The 19912-nt window shown below is 45.1% G+C and overlaps 1 protein-coding gene across 1 annotated transcript in view; it reads left to right on the top strand.

Annotated features, from left to right (window-relative positions):
* mogs (mannosyl-oligosaccharide glucosidase) overlaps window positions 1-19912 on the top strand; it is a 72809-nt gene that overhangs the window by 15145 nt on the left and 37752 nt on the right. Inside the window, exon 2 of the mRNA XM_052032724.1 lies at window positions 6083-6451. Coding sequence (XP_051888684.1) covers window positions 6091-6451 — 361 coding nt within the window. The 5' untranslated portion in view covers window positions 6083-6090. The remainder of the gene's footprint in view (window positions 1-6082; window positions 6452-19912) is intronic.

Genomic DNA, 19912 nt, shown 5'->3' with positions numbered 1-19912 from the left:
GACATCTGACAAGGTCCCAAGAAAGTTGGGATGCGTGGGGTTAGTGGAGAATTGGCTATGTGGATCCAGAACTGGCTTGCCCACAGAAGACAAAGGGTGGTGGTTGAAGAGACTTATTTGGGCTGGAGGCCTGTGAGTAGTGGTGTTCTGCAGGGATCTGTGCTGGGACCTCTACTGTTTGTGATGTACATAAATGACCTGGATGAGTATGTTGATGGGTGGGTTGCTAAGTTTGCATGAGTTTGTAAGATTGGTGGAGTTGTGAATAGTGTAGAAGACTGGTGATGGATACAGCGTGATGTAGATCAGTTGCAGATGTGAGCAGAGAAATAGCAGATAGAGTTCAACCCGGATAAATGTGAGGTGTTGCACCTTGGTAGGACTAATGTCAAGAGGCAGTACACTCTTAAGGGCAACACCCTTAATAGTGTTGAAGAGCAGAGAGACCTTGGGGTGCAAGTCCATGGCCAGTGTCGGAGCGGGCAGCAGAGTGAGAGGGAAGCAGAGTGGTCGGGCTTTGGCACAAGGGGCTTCGGCACACAGGGACTTTGCTAAGAGGAATCCGGTAAGCCTGAGTACGTGCTGCTGAGATATAAGGTAAGGTCTGGTGGGTACTTTTTATCTTGATTTGTTGTAACTAATCTGGGAGCAGGATATGGGGGAGACAGAGCAGTGATGTGCTCCGTATGCGGTATGTGGGAGGTCAGGGTCAGCACAGTTGTCCCTGATGACCACACCTGCAAAAGGTGCGTCCAGCTGCAGCTCCTACAGACCGAACTACGGATCATTCGGGAGGCGGAGGCAGAGATAGATAAGAGTTATCAGGAGATAGACACACCGATAAGACAGGAGGAGAGTAACTGGGTAACTGTCAGGAGAGGGAAGGGGAGCAGGCAGAGAGAGCAGAGCACTCCTGTGGCTGTCCCCGTCAATAATAGGTATACCGCTTTGGATATTGTTGGTGGGGATGACCTACCAGGAACTAGTTCTGTGGGGATGATCGGGAATTCCGGATGGTCTGTTGCCTCCCTGGTGCCAAGGTCCGGGATATCTCAGATCGGGCTCAGGTTATTCTCAGGAGGGAGGGTGTGAACCCAGATGTTGTGATCCATGTAGGGACTAACGACGTGGGCAGGAAAAGAGAGGAGGTCCTGCGTAAGGAGTTCAGGGAGTTAGGTGCTAAATTGAGGGGCAGGACATCCAAGGTAACAATCTCAGGATTGCTACCTGTGCCACATGCGAGTGAGGAGAGGAATAGGAAGATTAGGCAGGTTAATACGTGGCTGAGGGGATGATGCGAGAGGGAGGGCTTCAGGTTTATGGATAATTGGGATTTGTTCCAGGAAAGATGGGATCTGTTCCAACGGGACGGTTTACACCTGAACTGGAGGGGTACTGACATTCTTGCAGGAAGGTTTGCTAATGCTGCTCGGGGGGATTTAAACTAAATTTGCAGGGGGAGGGGATCCAGAATGAGAGAGAGGATAGCGAGATGGAGGGTAGAGGACAGGTAGGAACTACACAATTTCGGAACATTAATACGAATGGAGAGAGGAGAAATGGGTTAAAAATCCTATATCTGAATGCACGGAGTGTCAGGAATAAGGTAGGCGAGCTTGAAGCTCAGATACGAATGGGTAAGTATGATGTTGTTGGGATAACGGAGACATGGCTGCAGGGAGATCAGACCTGGGAAATGAATTTTCAAGGGTATACATGCTATCGTAAGGACAGGAAGGTGGGCAGAGGGGGTGGGGTGGCCCTGTTGGTGAGGAATGAGATTCAGTCCCTTGCAAGGGGGGACATTGAATCAGGAGAAGTAGAGTCAGTGTGGATAGAACTGAGGAACTGTAAGGGCAAAAAGACCCTAATGGGTGTTATCTACAGGCGTCCGAACGGTGGCATGGATATTGGGTGCAAGCTGAATAGTGAGTTAATGTTGGCATGTGGCAAGGGTAATGTCACAGTAGTTATGGGGGATTTCAATATGCAAGTGGACTGGGAAAATCAGGCTGGTACTGGACCCCAGGAAAGGGAGTTTATAGAGTGCCTCCGGGACGCGTTCTTGGAGCAGCTGGTACGAGAGCCGACCAGGGAGAGGGCTATTCTGGATTTAGTGCTGTGTAATGAGCAGGATTTGATAAGAAAAGGATCCATTGGGAGGTAGTGACCATAACATAAGTTTTTATCTGCGATTGGAGAGGGAAAAGGGCAAATCAGAAGGGTCAATTTTGCAGTTGAACAAAGGAGACTATGGAGCCATGAGGGAGGAGCTGGCTAAAGTTGACTGGGCGGGCATCCTAGCAGAATTGTCAGTGGAACAGCAATGGCAGGTATTCCTGGGAATAATGCACAAGGTGCAGGATCAGTTTATTCCCCAGAGAAGGAAAGACTCAAAGAGGGGAAAGGGGCCACTGTGGCTGACAAAGGAAGTCAGAGATAGCATTGTGTTAAAAAGGAAGAAGTATGACAGAGCCAAGCTGAGTGGGAAGATAGAAGATTGGGAAATTTTTAAGGTACAGCAGAATTTAACTAAAAAGGTAATTCGGGAAGAAAAAGTGAGGTACGAAGGCAAGCTAGCCAGGAATATTAAGGAGGATAGCAAAAGCTTTTTTAGGCATGTGAAGGGAAAGAAGTTAGTTAGGAACGGTGTTGGGCCCTTGAAGACCGAATCGGGTGAAATTATTACGGGAAACAGGGAGATGGCAGTCAAATTTAATAAGTACTTTGGATCTGTCTTCACGGGGGAAGACATAAGAAATCTCCCAGAGGTAAGGATGGACAAAAGGCAGAGGGTGACAGAGGAACTGAAGTGGATTGATATTAGGAAAGAAATGGTGATGGGTAGACTAATGGGGCTGAAGACTGACAAATCCCCAGGTCCAGATGGTCTGCATCCCAGGGTACTAAAGGAGGTGGCTCTAGAAATTGTGGATGCATTGGTGATCATTTTCCGATGTTCCTTGGATTCGGAGTCAGTTCCTGAGGATTGGAGAATGGCTAATGTTATCCCACTTTTTAAGAAAGGAGGGAGGGAGAAAACGGGTAACTATCGTCCAGTTAGCCTAACATCTCTGGTGGGGAAGATGCTAGAGTCCATTATTAAGGATGAAATAGCGGCATATTTGGATAGCAATGATAGGATTGGGTCGAGTCAACATGGATTTACCAAGGGCAAATCATGCTTGACTAATCTACTGGAGTTTTTTGAGGATGTAACCAGGAGAATAGATGTGGGAGATTCAGTGGATGTTGTATACCTCGACTTTCAGAAGGCATTTGATAAAGTGCCGCACAGGAGATTGGTGGGTAAAATTAGGGCTCATGGAATTGGGGGGCGGGTATTAACATGGATAGAAAACTGGTTGGCGGATAGGAAACAAAGGGTAGGGGTGAATGGATGTTTCTCAGAATGGCAGGCCGTGACTAGTGGGGTGCCACAGGGCTCGGTTCTGGGACCGCAGCTGTTTACGATCTATGTTGATGATTTAGATGAAGGCATTGTGAATAACATTAGCAAGTTTGCTGATGATACAAAGTTGGGTGGCAGTGCGACATGTGTAGAGGAAGTTAGGAGAATTGAGGTGATTTGGATAGGTTGGGTAAGTGGGCAGATACTTGGCAGATGAAGTTTAATGTGGATAAGTGTGAGGTTATCCACTTTGGGAGCAGGAACAGGAAGGCGGATTATTATCTGAATGGTGTGGAGTTAGGTAAGGCGGAAATACAAAGGGATCTAGGAGTCCTTGTTCATCAGTCACTGAAAGTGAATGAGCAAGTGCAGCAGGCAGTGATGAAGGCTAATGGAATGTTGGCCTGTATTACAAGGGGAATTGAGTACGAAAGCAAAGAGATTCTTTTGCATTTGTACAGGGCCCTGGTGAGACCACTCCTGGAGTATTGTGTACAGTTTTGGTCTCCAGGGTTAAGGAAGGGTATCCTGGCTATAGAGGGCGTGCAGCATAGGTTTACGAGGTTAATTCCGGGGATGTCGGGACTGTCTTATGCTGAGAGGTTGGAGAGACTGGGATTGTACACGCTGGAATTGAGAAGATTGAGAGGGGATCTGATTGAAACAAACAGGATTATTAAGGGATTGGACAAGATAGAGACAGGAAATATGTTCCAGATGTTGGGGAAGTCCAGGACCAGGGGGCATGATTTAAGAATAAGGGCTAGGCCATTTAGGACAGAGGTGAGAAAAAACTTCTCCCAGAGGGTTGTGAATTTGTGGAATGCACTGCCTCAGAGGGCAGCGGAGGCCAATTCTCTGGGCACTTTCAAGAAGGAGCTAGATAGGTTTCTTATAGATAGGGGAATCAAGGGATATGGGGACAAGGCAGGAACAGGATATTGATTGTTGAGGATCAGCCGTGATCTCAAAATGGCGGTGCAGACTCGAAGGGCTGAATGGTCTACTTCTGCTCCTATTGTCTATTGTCTTATTGAAAGTGGCTACACAGGTAGACAGGGTGGTTAAGGCAGCTTAGGGACTGCTTGCATTTATTAATCGGGGTATTGAGTACAAGAGTCAAGAAGTTATGATGCATCTCTATAGAACTGTGGTTAGGCTGCATTTAGAGTATTGCTGACAATACTGGTCACCTCACTGCAGGAAGGATGTCGAGGCTTTAGAGAGGATGCAGAGGAGGTTTACTAGGATGCTACCTGGATTCGAGGGCATGTGCTATCAGGAGAGGCTGGACAAACTTGGGCTCATTTCTCTGGAGTGGTGGAGGCTGAGGGGTGATCTGTTTGAGGGCATATTATGAGGGCATATATAGGGTGGACGAGCAATATCTTTTTCCCATTATTGAGAGAGAAAATACCAGAGGGCGTGCATTTAAGGTGAGAGGGGGTAGGTTCAGAACAGACGTGAGGGGTATGTTTTTTACTGAGAGAGTGGTAGATGCCTGGAATGCATTGCCTGATAGGGTGGTGGAGGCAAATTGACTGGGAGCTTTTCAGAGGGGCTTGGATGGGCACATGAATGAGAGGAAAATAGAGGAATATGGGCATTCTGTAGGTAGGAGGGAATAGCTATGTTGGCACAACGTTGTGTGCCGGAGGACCTGTTCTGTGCTGTACTGTTCTGTTTTCAGTGTCCCTGTGGCTGTTTGGGGATCCATAGTATAATCCCATCAGAGTGATGGCACTTTTCTTATTTTTGAGTTCTTCCTATATAGACTCAGTTGATGAGCCCTCCATTTTTCCACTCTGAGTGTAGTTGTGATATTATCCCTGAGGAGGAATGCAACCCCTTCCCCTCTTTTACCTCCCTCCCTATCTCTTCAAAAAAATTAGTTGTGCCGAACTAAACAAGTAATTAAATGCCTAACTGAACTGATCCATTCTGTGTTTAATCTGGACTAGTGTTTTATCCAGACAAGTATGAGGTGTTGCACTTTGGGAGGTCAAATGTTGGAGGAAATTATTCAGTAAATGGCAGGACCCTCAGGAGTGTAGATAGGGTGGCAAAGAAGGCGTAAGGCAAAGGAGATGTGCAGGACAAATTCTTTTACACAGTGAGTGGTAGGTGCCTGGAAGGGGCTGCCAGCGGAGCTGCTGGAAGCTGATACGATAGCAACATATAAGAAGTATGTAGGCAGACACATGAACAGGCAGGGAATGGACCATGTGCTGGCAGGTGTGATTAGTTTAAACTGTCATCTTTGTTGGCACAGACTTGGTGAGCCGAAGGGCCTGTTTATGTGCTCTGCTGTTCTATGTTCTCTATATTATATGTATGTTCTATATATGGGCAGGCATGGTAGTGTAGCGGTTAGCGTAACACTTTACAGCGCCAGCGACCCAGGTTCAATTCCGGCCACTGTCTGTAAGGAGTTTGTACGTTCTCCCCGTGTCTGCGTGGGTTTCCTCCGGGTGATCCAGTTTCCTCCCACATTCCAAAGACGTACAGGTTAGGAAGTTGTGGGCATGCTATGTTGGCGCCGGAAGTGTGGTGACACTTGCGGGCTGGCCCAGAACACTCTACGCAAAAGATGCATTTCACTGTGTGTTTCGATGTACATGTGACTAATAAAGATCTTATCTTATTCTATGTTCTCTCTTTTTTCTCCAGAGTAAAGAATGGCACGACAGAGGCTGAAAAAAGAAAGGCTGCTTGATTCGAAAGTGGATGGAAAAGATGGAAAGAATACAGGAATTCACAAGAAGGCTCCAACCAAGGAAAAGAAGAAGAAGTCCAATCTGGGGAATATTTTCATCAACATAGCAATTGTATTGTGTACTGTGAGCTGTGTCTGGTTTTGCTATGCTATTTACATGAGATCTTGGTTTGCTAACAGAATCATAACACCTCACCCTTCAATCAGGATATTGAACAGCAACAGCTCCAGTCCTGCATTGTCACCAGAAAAATACTGGGGATCGTACCGACCTCAGGTATACTTTGGAATGAAAACACGGAGTCAGAAATCAATTGTAACAGGTAAATTGAATTTATTGTGTCATAGCAAATGCTTTTTCCATTTCTGTGTTCCATTCTGTGGCTATGCTCAATTTTGCTGAGTGAGGTAGAAAAGGCGTGTGAGAAAGGTGATCTTTCAGTGGTCATGGGGGACTTCAATATACGAGTAGACTGGGAAAATCAGGTTGGTAGTGGGCTGCGTGAAAAGGAATTTATGGAATGTCTGCAAGATGGCTTTTTAGAGCAGCTTGTGATAGAGCCCACTGGGGAACAGGCAATTCTGGGATTGGGTGTTGTGTAATGAGGCAGACTTGATTAGGGAACTTAAGGTGAAGGAACCCTTAGGAGGCAGTGGCCATAATATGACAGAATTCACCCTGCAGTTTGAGAGAGAGAGAAGCTGAAATCTGATGAAACGGTATTACAGTTGAGTGAGGGTAACTACAGAGGCATGAGGGAGAAGCTGGCCAGAGTTGATTTGAAAGGCACCCTATCAGGAAAGTTGGTGGAGTTTCCTATCAGGAAAGTTGGTGGCAGGAGTTTCTGGGAGTAATTCAGGAGACAGAGCAGAATTTCATTCAAGGAAGAAGAAGCACACTAAGGGGAGGACAAGGCAACCATGGCTGACAAAGGGAAGTCAGGGACAGCAGAAAAGCAAACGAGAAGGCATACAATATGGCGAAGATTAGTGGGAAGCCAGGGGATTGGGAAGCCTTTACAAGCCAACAGAGGACAACTAAAAAAGCTATAGGGTGAAGATGAAATACGAGAGTAAACTAGCCAATAATATAAAAGAAGATCCCAAAAGTCTGTTTAAGTACATAAAGGGTAAGAGAGAGGCTAGACTGGATATTGGACCGCTTGAAAGTGATGCTGACGAAGTAGTAACGGGGACAGGGAAATGTGGAGCAGCTAAGTAAGTACTTTGCATCAGTCTTCACAGTGGAAGACACCAGAAACATGCCAGAAATTCAAGAGTCAGGAGACAGAGTTGAGTGTAGTGGCCATTACTAAGAAGGAGATATTGGAAAGCTGAAAGGCCTGAAGGTGGATAAATCACCTGGACCAGACAGACTACACCCCAGTGTTCTGAAGGAGGTAGCTGAAGAGTTTGTGGAGGCATTAGCAGTGACCTTTCAAGAATCACTGGAGTCAGGAGGGCCCCAGAGGACTGGAAAGTTGCAAATGTGACACTGCTGTTTAAGAAGAGAGGGAGGCAAAAGATGGGAAATTATAGACCTCAGTGGTTGGTAAGATTTTAGAGTCCATTATTAAAAATGAAATTTCGGAGTACTTGATACAAGTACATGATAAAATAGGACAAAGTCTGCATGGTTTTGTTAAAGGAAGATCTTGCCTGACAAATCTGTCAGAATTCTTTGAGGAAGTAACAAGCAGGTTATTCAAAGGAAAGTTGGTGGATGTTATTTACTTGGATTTTCAGAAGGCCTTTGACAAGATGCTGCACATGAGGCTGCTAAACAAGAGTCTGTGGTGTTAAAGGCAAGGTACTAGCATGGATAGAAGATTGGCTGACTGGCAGTAGTCAGAAAGTGGAGATAAAGGGGTCCTTTTGAGGTTGGCTGCCAGTAACTAGTGGAGTTCCGCAGGGGTAAGTGTTGGGACTGCAACTTTTCACTTTATGCATTAATGATATGGATGAAGGGACCGATGACATTGTGGCCAAGATTTTTTCCCCTGAAAAATTGCAGTTTTAGGAAAATTATGAATTGAGGAAAAACTGTTCATCTAACCTGCTGGGATTTTATAGTCAAACAGTGTTGGTAAGGTTAATGTTCTAGAGCATGTAGATATCAAGAGAGGATGTGTTGAAGCTGCTAGAAAATATTAGGACAATAAGTCCCCGGGGTCTGACGGAATATTCCCCAGGCTGCTTGTTCATCTAACCTGCTGGGATTTTATAGTCAAACAGTGTTGGTAAGGTTAATGTTCTAGAGCATGTAGATATCAAGAGAGGATGTGTTGAAGCTGCTAGAAAATATTAGGACAATAAGTCCCCGGGGTCTGACGGAATATTCCCCAGGCTGCTCCGCGAGGTGAGGGAGGAGATTGCTGAACCGTTGGCTAGGACCTTTGAGTCCTCGTTGTCCACAGGAATGGTACCAGAGGATTAGAGGGCGGCAGATGTTGTCCCCTTATTCAAAAAAAGGTAGTAGGGAGAGTCCAGGGAATTATAGACCAGTGAGCCTTACATCTATGGTGGGCAAGCTGTTAGAAAGGATTCTAAGAGATAGGATTTATGAGCATTTAGAGAATCGTGGACTGATTAGGGACAGCCAGCATGGCTTTGTGAAGGGAAGATCTTGCCTCACAAGCCTGATAGGGATCTTTGAGGAGGTGACCAGGAAGATTGATGAGGGTAGTGCAGTAGATGTGGTCTACATGGATTTTAGTATGGCGTTTGACAAGGTTCCACGTGGTAGGCTTCTTCAGAAGACGGGCATGGGATCCAAAGAGGTTTGGCTGTGTGGATTCAGAATTGGCTTACCTGTAGAAAGCAGAGGGTTGTGTTGGAGAGGGTGCATTCAGATTGGAGGGCTGTGACTAGTGGTGTCCCACAAGGATCGGTTCTGGGACCTCGACTTTTTGTGATATTTATTAATGACTTGGATGAGGGGGTGGAAGGGTGGGTTGGCAAGTTTGCAGATGACACAAAGGTCAGTGGTGTTGTGGATAGTGTGGAGGGCTGTCAAAGCTTACAGAGGGATATTGATAGGATGCAGAGCTGGGCTGAGAAATGGCAGATGGTGTTGAATCCAGAGAAGTGTGAGGTGGTACACTTTGGAAGGACAAATTCCAAGGCAGAGTACAAGGTTAATGGCAGGATTCTGGGTAGTGTGGAGGAGCAGAGGGATCTGGGGGTTCATATCCACAGATCCCTGAAAGTTGCCTCACAGGTGGATAGGGTAGTTAAGATAGCTTATGGGATGTTAGCTTTCATAAGTCATGGGATCGAGTTTAAGAGCCGCGAGGTAATGATGCAGCTCTACAAAACTCTGGTTAGACCACACTTAGAGTATTGTGTCCAGTTCTGGTCACCTCATTATAGGAAGGATATGGAAGCGTTGGAAAGGGTGCAGAGGAGATTTACCAGGATGCTGCCTGGATTGGAGAGTATGGATTATGAGGAGAGACTAAGGGACCTAGGGCTTTACTCTTTGGAGAAAAGGCAGATGAGGGGAGACATGATAAAGGTGTACAAAATATTAAGAGGAATAGATAGACAGCCAGAGCCTCTTTCCCAGCGCACTAATGCTCAATACAAGAGGGTGTGGCTTTAAGGTAATGGGTGGGAAGTTCAAGGGAGATGTCAGAGGGAGGTTTTTCACCCAGAGAGTGGTTGGTGCATGGAATGCGCTGCCTGGGGTGGTGGTGGAGGCTGATACGTTGGTCAAGTTCAAGAGATTGTTAGATAAGCATATGGCGGAATTTAAAATAGGGGGATATGTGGGAGGAAGGGGTTAGTTAGTCTTAGGCATGGTTTAAAGGTCGGCACAACATGGTGGGTCGAAGGCCTGTATTTTGCTGTATTGTTCTATGGTGTGTGACAGAGCAAATATAATTGCTAAATACATTCAAAAATATATGGCGAGAATTTCACTTTTGCTGATATCTTGCAGTGAATTGAAAATTGGTGTTTGAATAGTATACTGGTTGAAGCAGAATATTATTAGAATATCCAGAGTCTCATTCTTTGGTATGTATATTTTTGAAACAATGATATAACCATCATCTCCCTAATGTTTTATCAGGAGGTGGGTGACACTGGGTAGAGTAGCATTCTCTGGTTCTCCCCTGACACTGCTGTGCCTTCTCATTGTTCCTGTAGAAGGCTGTGCTGCCCTTTGTTTGCCATCATTTCATTGCGTTTCTGTAATCAGCCTCTATTATCACAAAGTTACAATCTAGTTTGCCAGTGTTTTTCCCATATCCCTCTAAACCTTCCCTATCCATGTACCTGTCCAAATACCTTTTTAATGTTGTTATTGTACCCACCTCTACCACTTCCTCTGGCAGCTCATTCCATATACGGACCACCCTCCAGGTGAAAAAGTTGCTCCTTGGGTTCCTATTAAATCTCTTCCCTCTCACCTTACACCTAATGTCCTTAGTTCTAGATTCCCCAACCTTGGAAAAAAGACTGTGCATTCACTGTCTATGCCCGTCATGATTTTACACACCTCTATAATATTGCCCCTCATTCTCCTACACTCCAGTGAATAAAGTCCCAGCCTGCTCAACCTCTCTCCATAATTGGCAAGACGAGTTGATTAGGAGTAGTCTAATGATGTTAGACTTTGTTTCTAGGCATTATTGGCAGTGATTTTTTTTTAATTCATCTAATTTGTTTAAAACTGTTCAAAATATCCAAATTCATATTTCTTTAACCAAGGTTCAGTGTTGCAGCACTGCAATTGTTACCTCAGTTTCCACATCAGAGACAAACCACAGAAGCATTGGTTCACCCTCTCTCTCCTATTGCCAAGCCAATTTTGGATCCAGTTTACCAACTGACCCTCAATCCCATAGGCCCTAACCTTTTGACCAGTCTTCCATGCGGGACTTTGTCAAAGGCCTTACAGAAATACATGTAAACCACATCTGTTGCACCACCCTTATTTATACACTGTTACCTCTTCAAAAAATTCAGTCAGATGAATCAGACAGGACCTGCCCTTGACAAAGCCATGGTGGCTATCTCTGATTAGTCCTTGCCTTTCCAAGTGATCAATAATCCTGTCCCTCAGAATTATTTTTTTACTTTGTTACTATTGATGTTAGGGTCACAGGTCTTTGCTGCCCTTCTTGATAAGGGGACCATATTCGTCATCCTACAGTCATCTGATACTTCACTTGTGGGCAGTGAAGACTTAAAAATCTCAGTCAGAGCCCCAGCAATCTCTTCCCTTGCCTCCTATGGCAGCCGAGAATGTGGCATTCAGCCCTGGAGATTTATCCACCTTTTATCCTGTTATGACATCGAACACGTCTTTATTTATGAGCACTAGAATTTCACCTTCACCTTCTTCACTGATTCCTCCAAAGTCTGTTTGATACCAATGATATTTTTATTACATCTCTCTACATATCTGTTCGTCTATCTACATTTGAATGTTAGGGGTTCTATTCAAGGTTGGTTTCTAATCTTCACCCAAATGGATTAGTTTGGGGAACCTTCTTAGATAACCTCCCTCAATACTGAAGTAATGCATTCAGTGACTAACAGTGTAACACCATCTTTTTTTACATCCTCCTGTCTCGCCTGAAAAGTCTATATCCCACGATACTGAGTTGCCGGTCCTGCCTGTCTTTTAACCATGTCTGAGTGATAGCAATAATATTGTCATCCCAGTGTTAATTAGGTCTGAGGTTCCCACCAGCTTTAAGAAGGACCACTACCATCCCAGTGCCTAAGAAAAACAAGGTAACATGCCTTAATGGCTACCACCTGGTGGCTCTGACGTCCACCATTATGAAGTGCTTCGAGAGGCTGGTCATGGCACGCATTAACTCCCAGACAACCTCAACCCAATGCAATTCACCTACCGTCGAAACACGTCTACGACAGATGCTATCTCCTTGGCCCTGGAGCATCAAGACAGTAAAGACACCTACATTAGACTATTGTTCAATGACTACAGCTCTGACTTCAGTACTATAATTCCAGGCAAACTCATGAGACCTGGGACTCAACACCTCCCTCTGTAACTAGATCCTTGACTTTCTGACCACTATCAGTAAGGATAGGCAGCAACACCTCTGGCACGATTATCCTCAAAACTGGTGCCCTACAAGGCTGCATCCTCTGCCCCCTGTTCTATTCCCTTTACGCTCATGACTGTGTGGCCAGATTCTGCTCTAACGCCATTTACAAGTTTGCAGATGATACTGCCGTATCTCAAATAACGATGAGTCAGAGTACAGAAAGGAGATAGAGAGCTTAGTGGAATGGTGTCATGACAACAACCTTTCCCTCAATGTCAGCAAAACAAAAGAGCTGGTCATTAACATAAGGAAGGGGGTCGGTGTACTTGCACCTGTCTACAGCAGTGGTGCTGAGGTCGAGAGGGTTGAGAGCTTCAAGCTCCAAGGAGTGAACATCACCAATAGCTGTCCTGGTCCAACCAAGTAGACACCATGGCCAAGAAAGCTCACCAGCGCCTCTACTTCCTCAGGAGGCTAAAGAAATTTGGCATCTCCCATTTGACTTTTGTCAACTCACCAACTTTTATCGATGCACCATAGAAAGCATCCTATCTGAATACATTATGGCTTGGTACGGCAACTGCTCTGCCCAGGACCACAGGCCCAGCGCATCACGGAAACCAGCCTAACACCACCGCCCACCGCCCCCCCCCTCCCCCCCCATGGACTCTGTCTTTACCTCTCGTTGTCTTGCTGAGGCAGCCAGCGTAATCAAAGACCTCACCCACCCAGGACATTCTCTCTTCTACCCTCTCCCATCAGGAGGAAGATACAAAAGCCTGAAAGCACGTACCACCAGGCTCAAGAACAGCTTCTATCCCGCTGTTATAAGACTATTGAACGATTCCCTAGTATGATAAGATGGGCTCTTGACCTCACAATCCACCTTGTTATGACCTTGCACCTTATTGTCTACCTGCACTGCACTTTCTCTGTAGCTGTGACACTTCATTCTGCATTTTACCTTGTACTTTCTCGATGCCCTATGGTATTGGTTTATTATTGTCACTTGTACTGAGGTACAATGAAAAACTTGTCTTGCACACTGATCGTAGAGGTCAATTCATTTACACAGTGCAGTTACATTGAGTTAGTACAGAGTGTATTGAGGTAGTACAAGTAAAAACAATAACAGTACAGAGTAAAGTGTCACAGAGAAAGTGCAGCGCAGTAAGGTACGAGGTCACAACAAGGTAGATCGTGAGGTCATAGTCCATCTCATCATATAAGGGAACCATTCAATAGTCTTATCACAGTAGGGTAGAAGGTGTACTTAAGTCTGGCGGTACATGCCCTCAAGTTTCTTCTAATGCAATGGGATTAAATAAAGATAAACAAAGAGTTAATCCTCCATATATTGGAAATTACATTATGGTAGAGCACAAACTATGGAAAACCTCAATATAAAAGAGGGAGTTGAAATTTTAAATCATCATGCTCGTCCTTATCATTCTATCCCAAAGTGGTTTAGAGCCAATGAATTCCTTTTGGAGTGTATCCACTACTGTACTGTGGGAAAACAAGCAGCCAGTTTGCACAAGCAGCAACACATAAATGACCAGATATCCAGCTTTTCTTTGGAATTGTCCATTTATGGATAAAAATTGGCCAGAGCACCAGAGATAACTCTGTTGCTCTCTTTGACATAGTTCCGTAGGATCTTTATAGCTCAACTGAAAAAACAGAGAGGCTTTGATTCATCATAAGGGGTACTTCAATGGTGCAGCACTCCCACAACATTGCACAGTTTCCCACAACATTACACAGAACTTTGTGCTAAAATTTATGGAGAGGGTCACAATTAAAACATCAAATAAAATTTGCTGACCAAACTGTGCATCTTCATTCATAACAATGGGAAAATGGCACAAGGGAATGTCTGCTGATTGGCTGAAATTTCTGTATTTGCATGGGGGAGAGAATTCAACCTGTTGTTGATATTTGGTGTTCAAAATTAGAAGGATGTAAAGTAGCAAAGTAGCTATAAGCTATGTAATGAATTGATCTGTATAAACAGTATGCAAGACAAGCTTTTTACTGTACCTCAGTACAAGTACAGTGGGACAGGCACGGTAGCATAGCAGTTAGCGTAACGCTATTACAGCGCCAGTGACCCAGGTTCAATTCCGGCCACTGTCTGTAAGGAGTTTGTACGTTCTCCCCATGTCTGCGTGGGTTTCCTCCGGGTGCTCTGGTTTCCTCCCACATTCCAAAGACGTACAGGTTAGGAAGTTGTGGGCATGCTACGTTGGCACTGGAAGTGTGGCGTTACTTGTGGGCTGCCCCCAGAACACTCTACACAAAAGATGTATTTCACTGTGTGTTTAGATGTACACGTGACTAATAAAGATATCTTAAGTGACAATAAACCAATACCAATTCCGATTAAAGCTTTGAGTTCATCTACCTTACTATTTAGATTCCTTGCATTAAAGTAGATGCAACTTAGCTTTTTTCCTCTGATGTGTGTTTACCCACCTGCTCTGCCTACTGGACTTAGTAAATTTTTCTCCTCCAGGTGATTGTACCTTCCCATCTGAGCTTGTACATATCCCCATCTGAAGGGTCTCGACACAAAACGTTGACTATTTCCCTCCATGAATACTGCCTGATCTGACCTGCTGAGTTCCTCCAGCATCTTGTGTGTTGCTCCAGATTCCAGCATCTGCTGTCACCAGTATCCCACCTTCCCCAGAAATGCAGGAACCTGAAGCCCATCCTTCTGCACCATCCCTTCAGCCACATATTCATCTATTCCTATATTCACTACCTCATAGCACCAGAAGCGATCCAAAGATTACAGCCTTTGAGGTCCTGCTCTTTAAACAGCTACAAGCTCCCTAAGCTCATGTTGGTATCAGTATTGGTTTATGCTTGTTGCATGTACTGAGATAAAGTGAAAAGCTTTTGTTTTGCATGCCATCCAGACAGATCATGCCATACATAATTACACCAAAGTAGTAAGAAGAAAACTGAATGCAGATTAGTGTTACAGTTGCAGAGAAAGTTGCAGTGCAGGTAGACAATAAGGTGCAAGGGCCACGACGAAGTATAGAACATAGAACAGTTCAGCATAATACAGGCCCTTCGGCCCATAATGTTGTGCCAACCTTTAAACCTCACCTAAGACCATCTAACCCCTTCCCCCCCCACATATCCCTCTATTTTAAATTCCTCCATCTGCTTATCTAGCAATCTCTTGAATTTGACCAATGTACCTGCCTCCACCACCACCCCAGGCAGCGCATTCCATGCCCCAACCACTCTCTGAGTAAAAGACCTCCCTCTGATATTTCCCTTGAACTTCCCACCCATTACTTTAAAAGCCATGCCCTCTTGTATTGAGCATTGGTGCCCTGGGAAAGAGGCGCTGGCTGTCCACTCTATCTATTCCTCTTAATATTTTGTACACCTCTATCATGTCTCCTCCCATCCTCCTTCCCTCCAAAGAGTAAAGCCCTAGGTCTCTTAGTCATAATGCATACTCTCCAAACCAGGCAGCGTCCTGATAAATCTCCCCTGTACCCTTTCCAACACTTCCACATCCTTCCTATAATGAGGCAACCAGAGCGGGACACAGTACTCTAAGTGTGGTCCAACCAGAGTTTTATAGAGCTGCATCATTACCTCGTGGCTCTTAAACTCGATCCCTTGACTTACGAATGCTAACATCCCATAAGCTTTCTTAACTACCTTATCCATCTGTGAGGCAACTTTTAGTGATCTGTAGATATGAACCCCCAGATCCCTCTGCTCCTCCACACTACCCAGAATCCTGCCATTAATTTTGTACTTCGCCTTGGAGTTTGTCCTTCCAAGGTGTACCACATCACACTTCTCTGGATTGAACTCCATCTGCTACTTGTCAGCCCAGCTCTGCATCCTATCAATATCCCTCTGCAGTCTTTGACAGTCCTCCACACTGGCCACAACACCACCAACCTTTGTGTCGTCTGCAAACTTGCTAACCCACCCTTCTACCCCCTCATCCAAGTCATTAATAAAAATCACGAAAAGTCGAGGTCCCAGAACCGATCCTTGTGGGACACCGCTAGTCACAGCCTTCCAATCTGAATGCACTCCCTCCACCACAACCCTCTGCTTTCTACAGGCAAGCCAATTCTGAACCCGGATCCCTTGGCCTCTGACCTTCTGAAGAAGCCTACCATGCGGAACCTTGTCAATGGCCTTACTAAAATCCATGTAGACCACATCTACTGCACTACCCTCATCAATCTTCCTGGTCACCTCCTCAAAGAGCCCTATCAGGCTTGTGAGACATGATCTACCCTTCACAAAGCCATGCTGGTTGTCTCTGATCAGACCATGATTCTCTAAATGCCCATAGATCCTATCTCTAAGAATTTCTTCCATAGAACCATACAGCGCAATACAGGCCCTTCAGCCCACAATGTTGTGCTGACCTTTAAACCTCGCCTAAGACTATCTAACCCCTTCCCCACCACAGAAGTAAGGCTCACTGGTCTATAATTCCCTGGACTATCCCTACTTCCTTTTTTGAATAAGGGGACAACTTTTGACACCCTTCAATCCTCCGGTACTGTTCCTGTGGACAACGAGGACTCAAAGATCCTAGCCAATGGTTCAGCAATCTCCTCCCTCGCCTCGCGGAGCATCCTGGGGACTTATCTGTCCTAATATTTTCTAACAGCTCCAACACATCCTCCCTCTTGATATCTACATGCTCCAGAACATTAACCATCAGTGTCATCAAGACCCCTCTCCTTGGTGAGTACTGAAGAGAAGTATTCATTGAGAATCTCACCCACTTCCACAGCTTCCAGGCACATCTTCCCACCTTTGTCTCTAATCAGACCTACCTTCACTCTCGTTATCCTTCTGCTCTTCACATAAGTGAAAAATGCCTTGGGGTTTTCCTTAACCTTTTCATGTCCCCTTCTTGCTCTCCTCAGCCCCTTCTTAAGTTCCTTCCTTGCTACTCTATATTCCTCACGAGCCCTATCTGATCCTTGCTGCTTACACCTTATGTATGCAGCCTTCTTCTTCCTGACTTGTTGTTCCACCGCTCTTGTCACCCATGGTTCCTTCACCTTGCATTCCTTCTCTGCCTCACCAGGACAAATTTATCCCTAACATCCTGCAAGAGACCCCTGAACAACGACCACATCTCCATAGTACATTTCCCTTCAAAAATGTCATCCCAATTCACACTCGCAAGTTCTAGCCTTATAGCCTCATAATTTGCTCTCCCCCAATTAAATATCTTCCTGTCCTCTTTGCTCCTATCCTTGTCCATGACAATGCTAAAGGTTAGGGAGCAGTGGTCACTGTCCCCCAAATGCTCACCCACTGAGAGATCTGTCGCCTGGCCCGGTTCATTACCTAAAACTAGATCTAATATGGCATTCCCTCTAGTCGGCCTGTCAACATATTGTGACAGGAGTCCGTCCTGGACACACTTTACAAACTCCTCCCCCTCTAAACCTTTGGTACTAAGCAGGTGCCAATCAATATTTGGGAAGTTGAAGTCTCCCATGATAACAACCCTGTTATTCTTGCACCTTTCCAAACTCTGCCTCCCGATCTGCTCCTCAGTATCCCTGCTGCTACCAGGGGGCCTATAGAATACTCCCAGTAGAGTAACTGCTCCTTTCTTATTCCTAACTTCCACCCATACTGACTAGAGGATCCTTCTACATTATCCACCCTTTCTGCAGTTGTAATAGTGTCCCTGACCAGTAACGCCACCCCTCCTCCTCTTCTCCCTATCCCTTTTAAAACACTGAAATCCGGGAATATTCAGGATCCATTCCTGCCCTGGTGACAGCCAAGTCTCTGCAAGGGTCACAATATCATAGTTTCACGTATTTATCCAAGCTCTCAGTTCATCACCCTTATTCCTGATACTTCTTGCATTTAAGTAAATGCACTTTAGCCCATCCACCTTTCTACTTTTATACCCTGTACTCTGCTTCTCCTTCCTCAAAGCCTCTCTATATGTTAGATCTAAATTTACTTCTTCCACTGACCTACCCCTCTGGTTCCCATCCCCCTCACAAACTAGTTTAAACCCTCCCGAACCACACTAGCAAACCTGCCTGCAAGGATATTGGTCCCCCTCGAGAATGGAGGATCAAGAGTACATCTTTTCACATATGAGAGGTCCATTCAAGAGTCTGGTAACAGTGTGATAGAACCTGTCCTTGAGTCTCATCCCTTCTACCCATGTCATTGGCACTGACATGTACCATGACCACTGGCTGTTCACCGTCCCCGTACAGTCACCCTGAGACATCCTTGACCCTAGCACGAGGGAGGCAACAAATCATCCTGGAGTCTCTTTTGCAGCCACAGAAATGCCTAACTGCCCCCTTTATGATAGAATGCCTAACCCTATTGCTCTCCCAATCTTGTTTCCACTCTTCTGTACAGTAGCGGCCACAAAAGAGCACAAACTAGGCTTTTGTTGTTGGTTTCCCCTGGGAGACCATCCCACCCCTAACGGTATTCAATGTTCAGCGTTATCAGAAGGCAAACTTCCTATATACTTTCTTCAGCACCCTATTCACATGTGTTGGCATCTTCAGGGATCTTTTAAGTTGTACCCCAAGAGCCTCACCCTTCATGGTATATGTCCTATCCTTATTTCATCTCCCCAAAAAATGCATTGCCTCTTACTAGTCAAGATTAAATTTCATCTGCCATTGCCCTGCCCAACTTGCCAGCTGATTGGTATCATTCTGAAGACTACCCTCCTTACTATCAGCAACACCAACTTTCTGGCTGATCTTTTATAGCAGTACCATATTCCTGTACTAGCTTGTATTCCTTGTTCTCTTAATATGCAAAAATCTATCAATAGTTGTTTTGAATATTCTTGCAGCCACCTTTAGTAGAAAATTCCAAATATTCACAACCTTCTGGATGACGAAGTTCCTTCGTACCTCCATCCTGAATGGCTGACTCCTCATTTTGAGACTGTAAACTGCTGGTTCTCACCACCCCAGTTAAATAAAATATCATTCCTCTATCTAAACTGTGACAAACCTAAAGAGAGTTTCGTATATTTCAGTGAGGTTGCTTCTCATTCTTGGTAGGGTTAGTCATCTCTCCTCATAGGATAAGCCCACTATTCCAGGAATCAGTCTGGTGAACTTTCTTTGCACTTATTCTCGTAAGTGTATATATAGGAAATCAGACCTATACACAATGTTCCAAGTGCAATTTCACCAGGACCCTGTATAGTTGAAGTGAAGTGTCCTTACTCTTGAACTCCAATCCCCTTCTAATAAACTGCGACACAACTAAACAAGGTGGAAAAGGAGCTGTCAGTCGGGGCACTGAGTACGAGAGTTAGGGCAGATGTACAAGACGTTGGTGAAACTGCACCTGGAATATTGTGTGCAGTTCTTGTTGCCGTGCTATAGGAAGGATGTGGTTAAGCTGGAGACGGTGTAAAAAAGATTCACAAAGATGTTGCTGAGATTGAGGGGCATGAGTTATGACAGATTGGATAGGCTGGCACTGTTTTCCCTGGAGGTTGAGGGATGACCTTAAAGAGGTTTATAAAATCATGACGGGCATAGATATGGTAGATAGTCAGTTTTTTTTTCCCACAGTAGGGGAGTCTAAAACTAGAGACATAGGACAGAATCAGAAAGGTATGTTGTGAAATTTGTTGTTTTGCAGCAGCAGTATAGTGCAAGACATAAATATTACTATGTTACAAAAATAAATAAATAGTGCTAAAGAGGAATAACGAGGTAGTGTTCA

The sequence above is a fragment of the Pristis pectinata genome, chromosome 2, assembly GCF_009764475.1.
Source record: "Pristis pectinata isolate sPriPec2 chromosome 2, sPriPec2.1.pri, whole genome shotgun sequence".
Classification (NCBI taxonomy): Eukaryota; Metazoa; Chordata; class Chondrichthyes; order Rhinopristiformes; family Pristidae; genus Pristis; species Pristis pectinata.
This window is presented reverse-complemented; position numbering and strand designations above follow the sequence as displayed.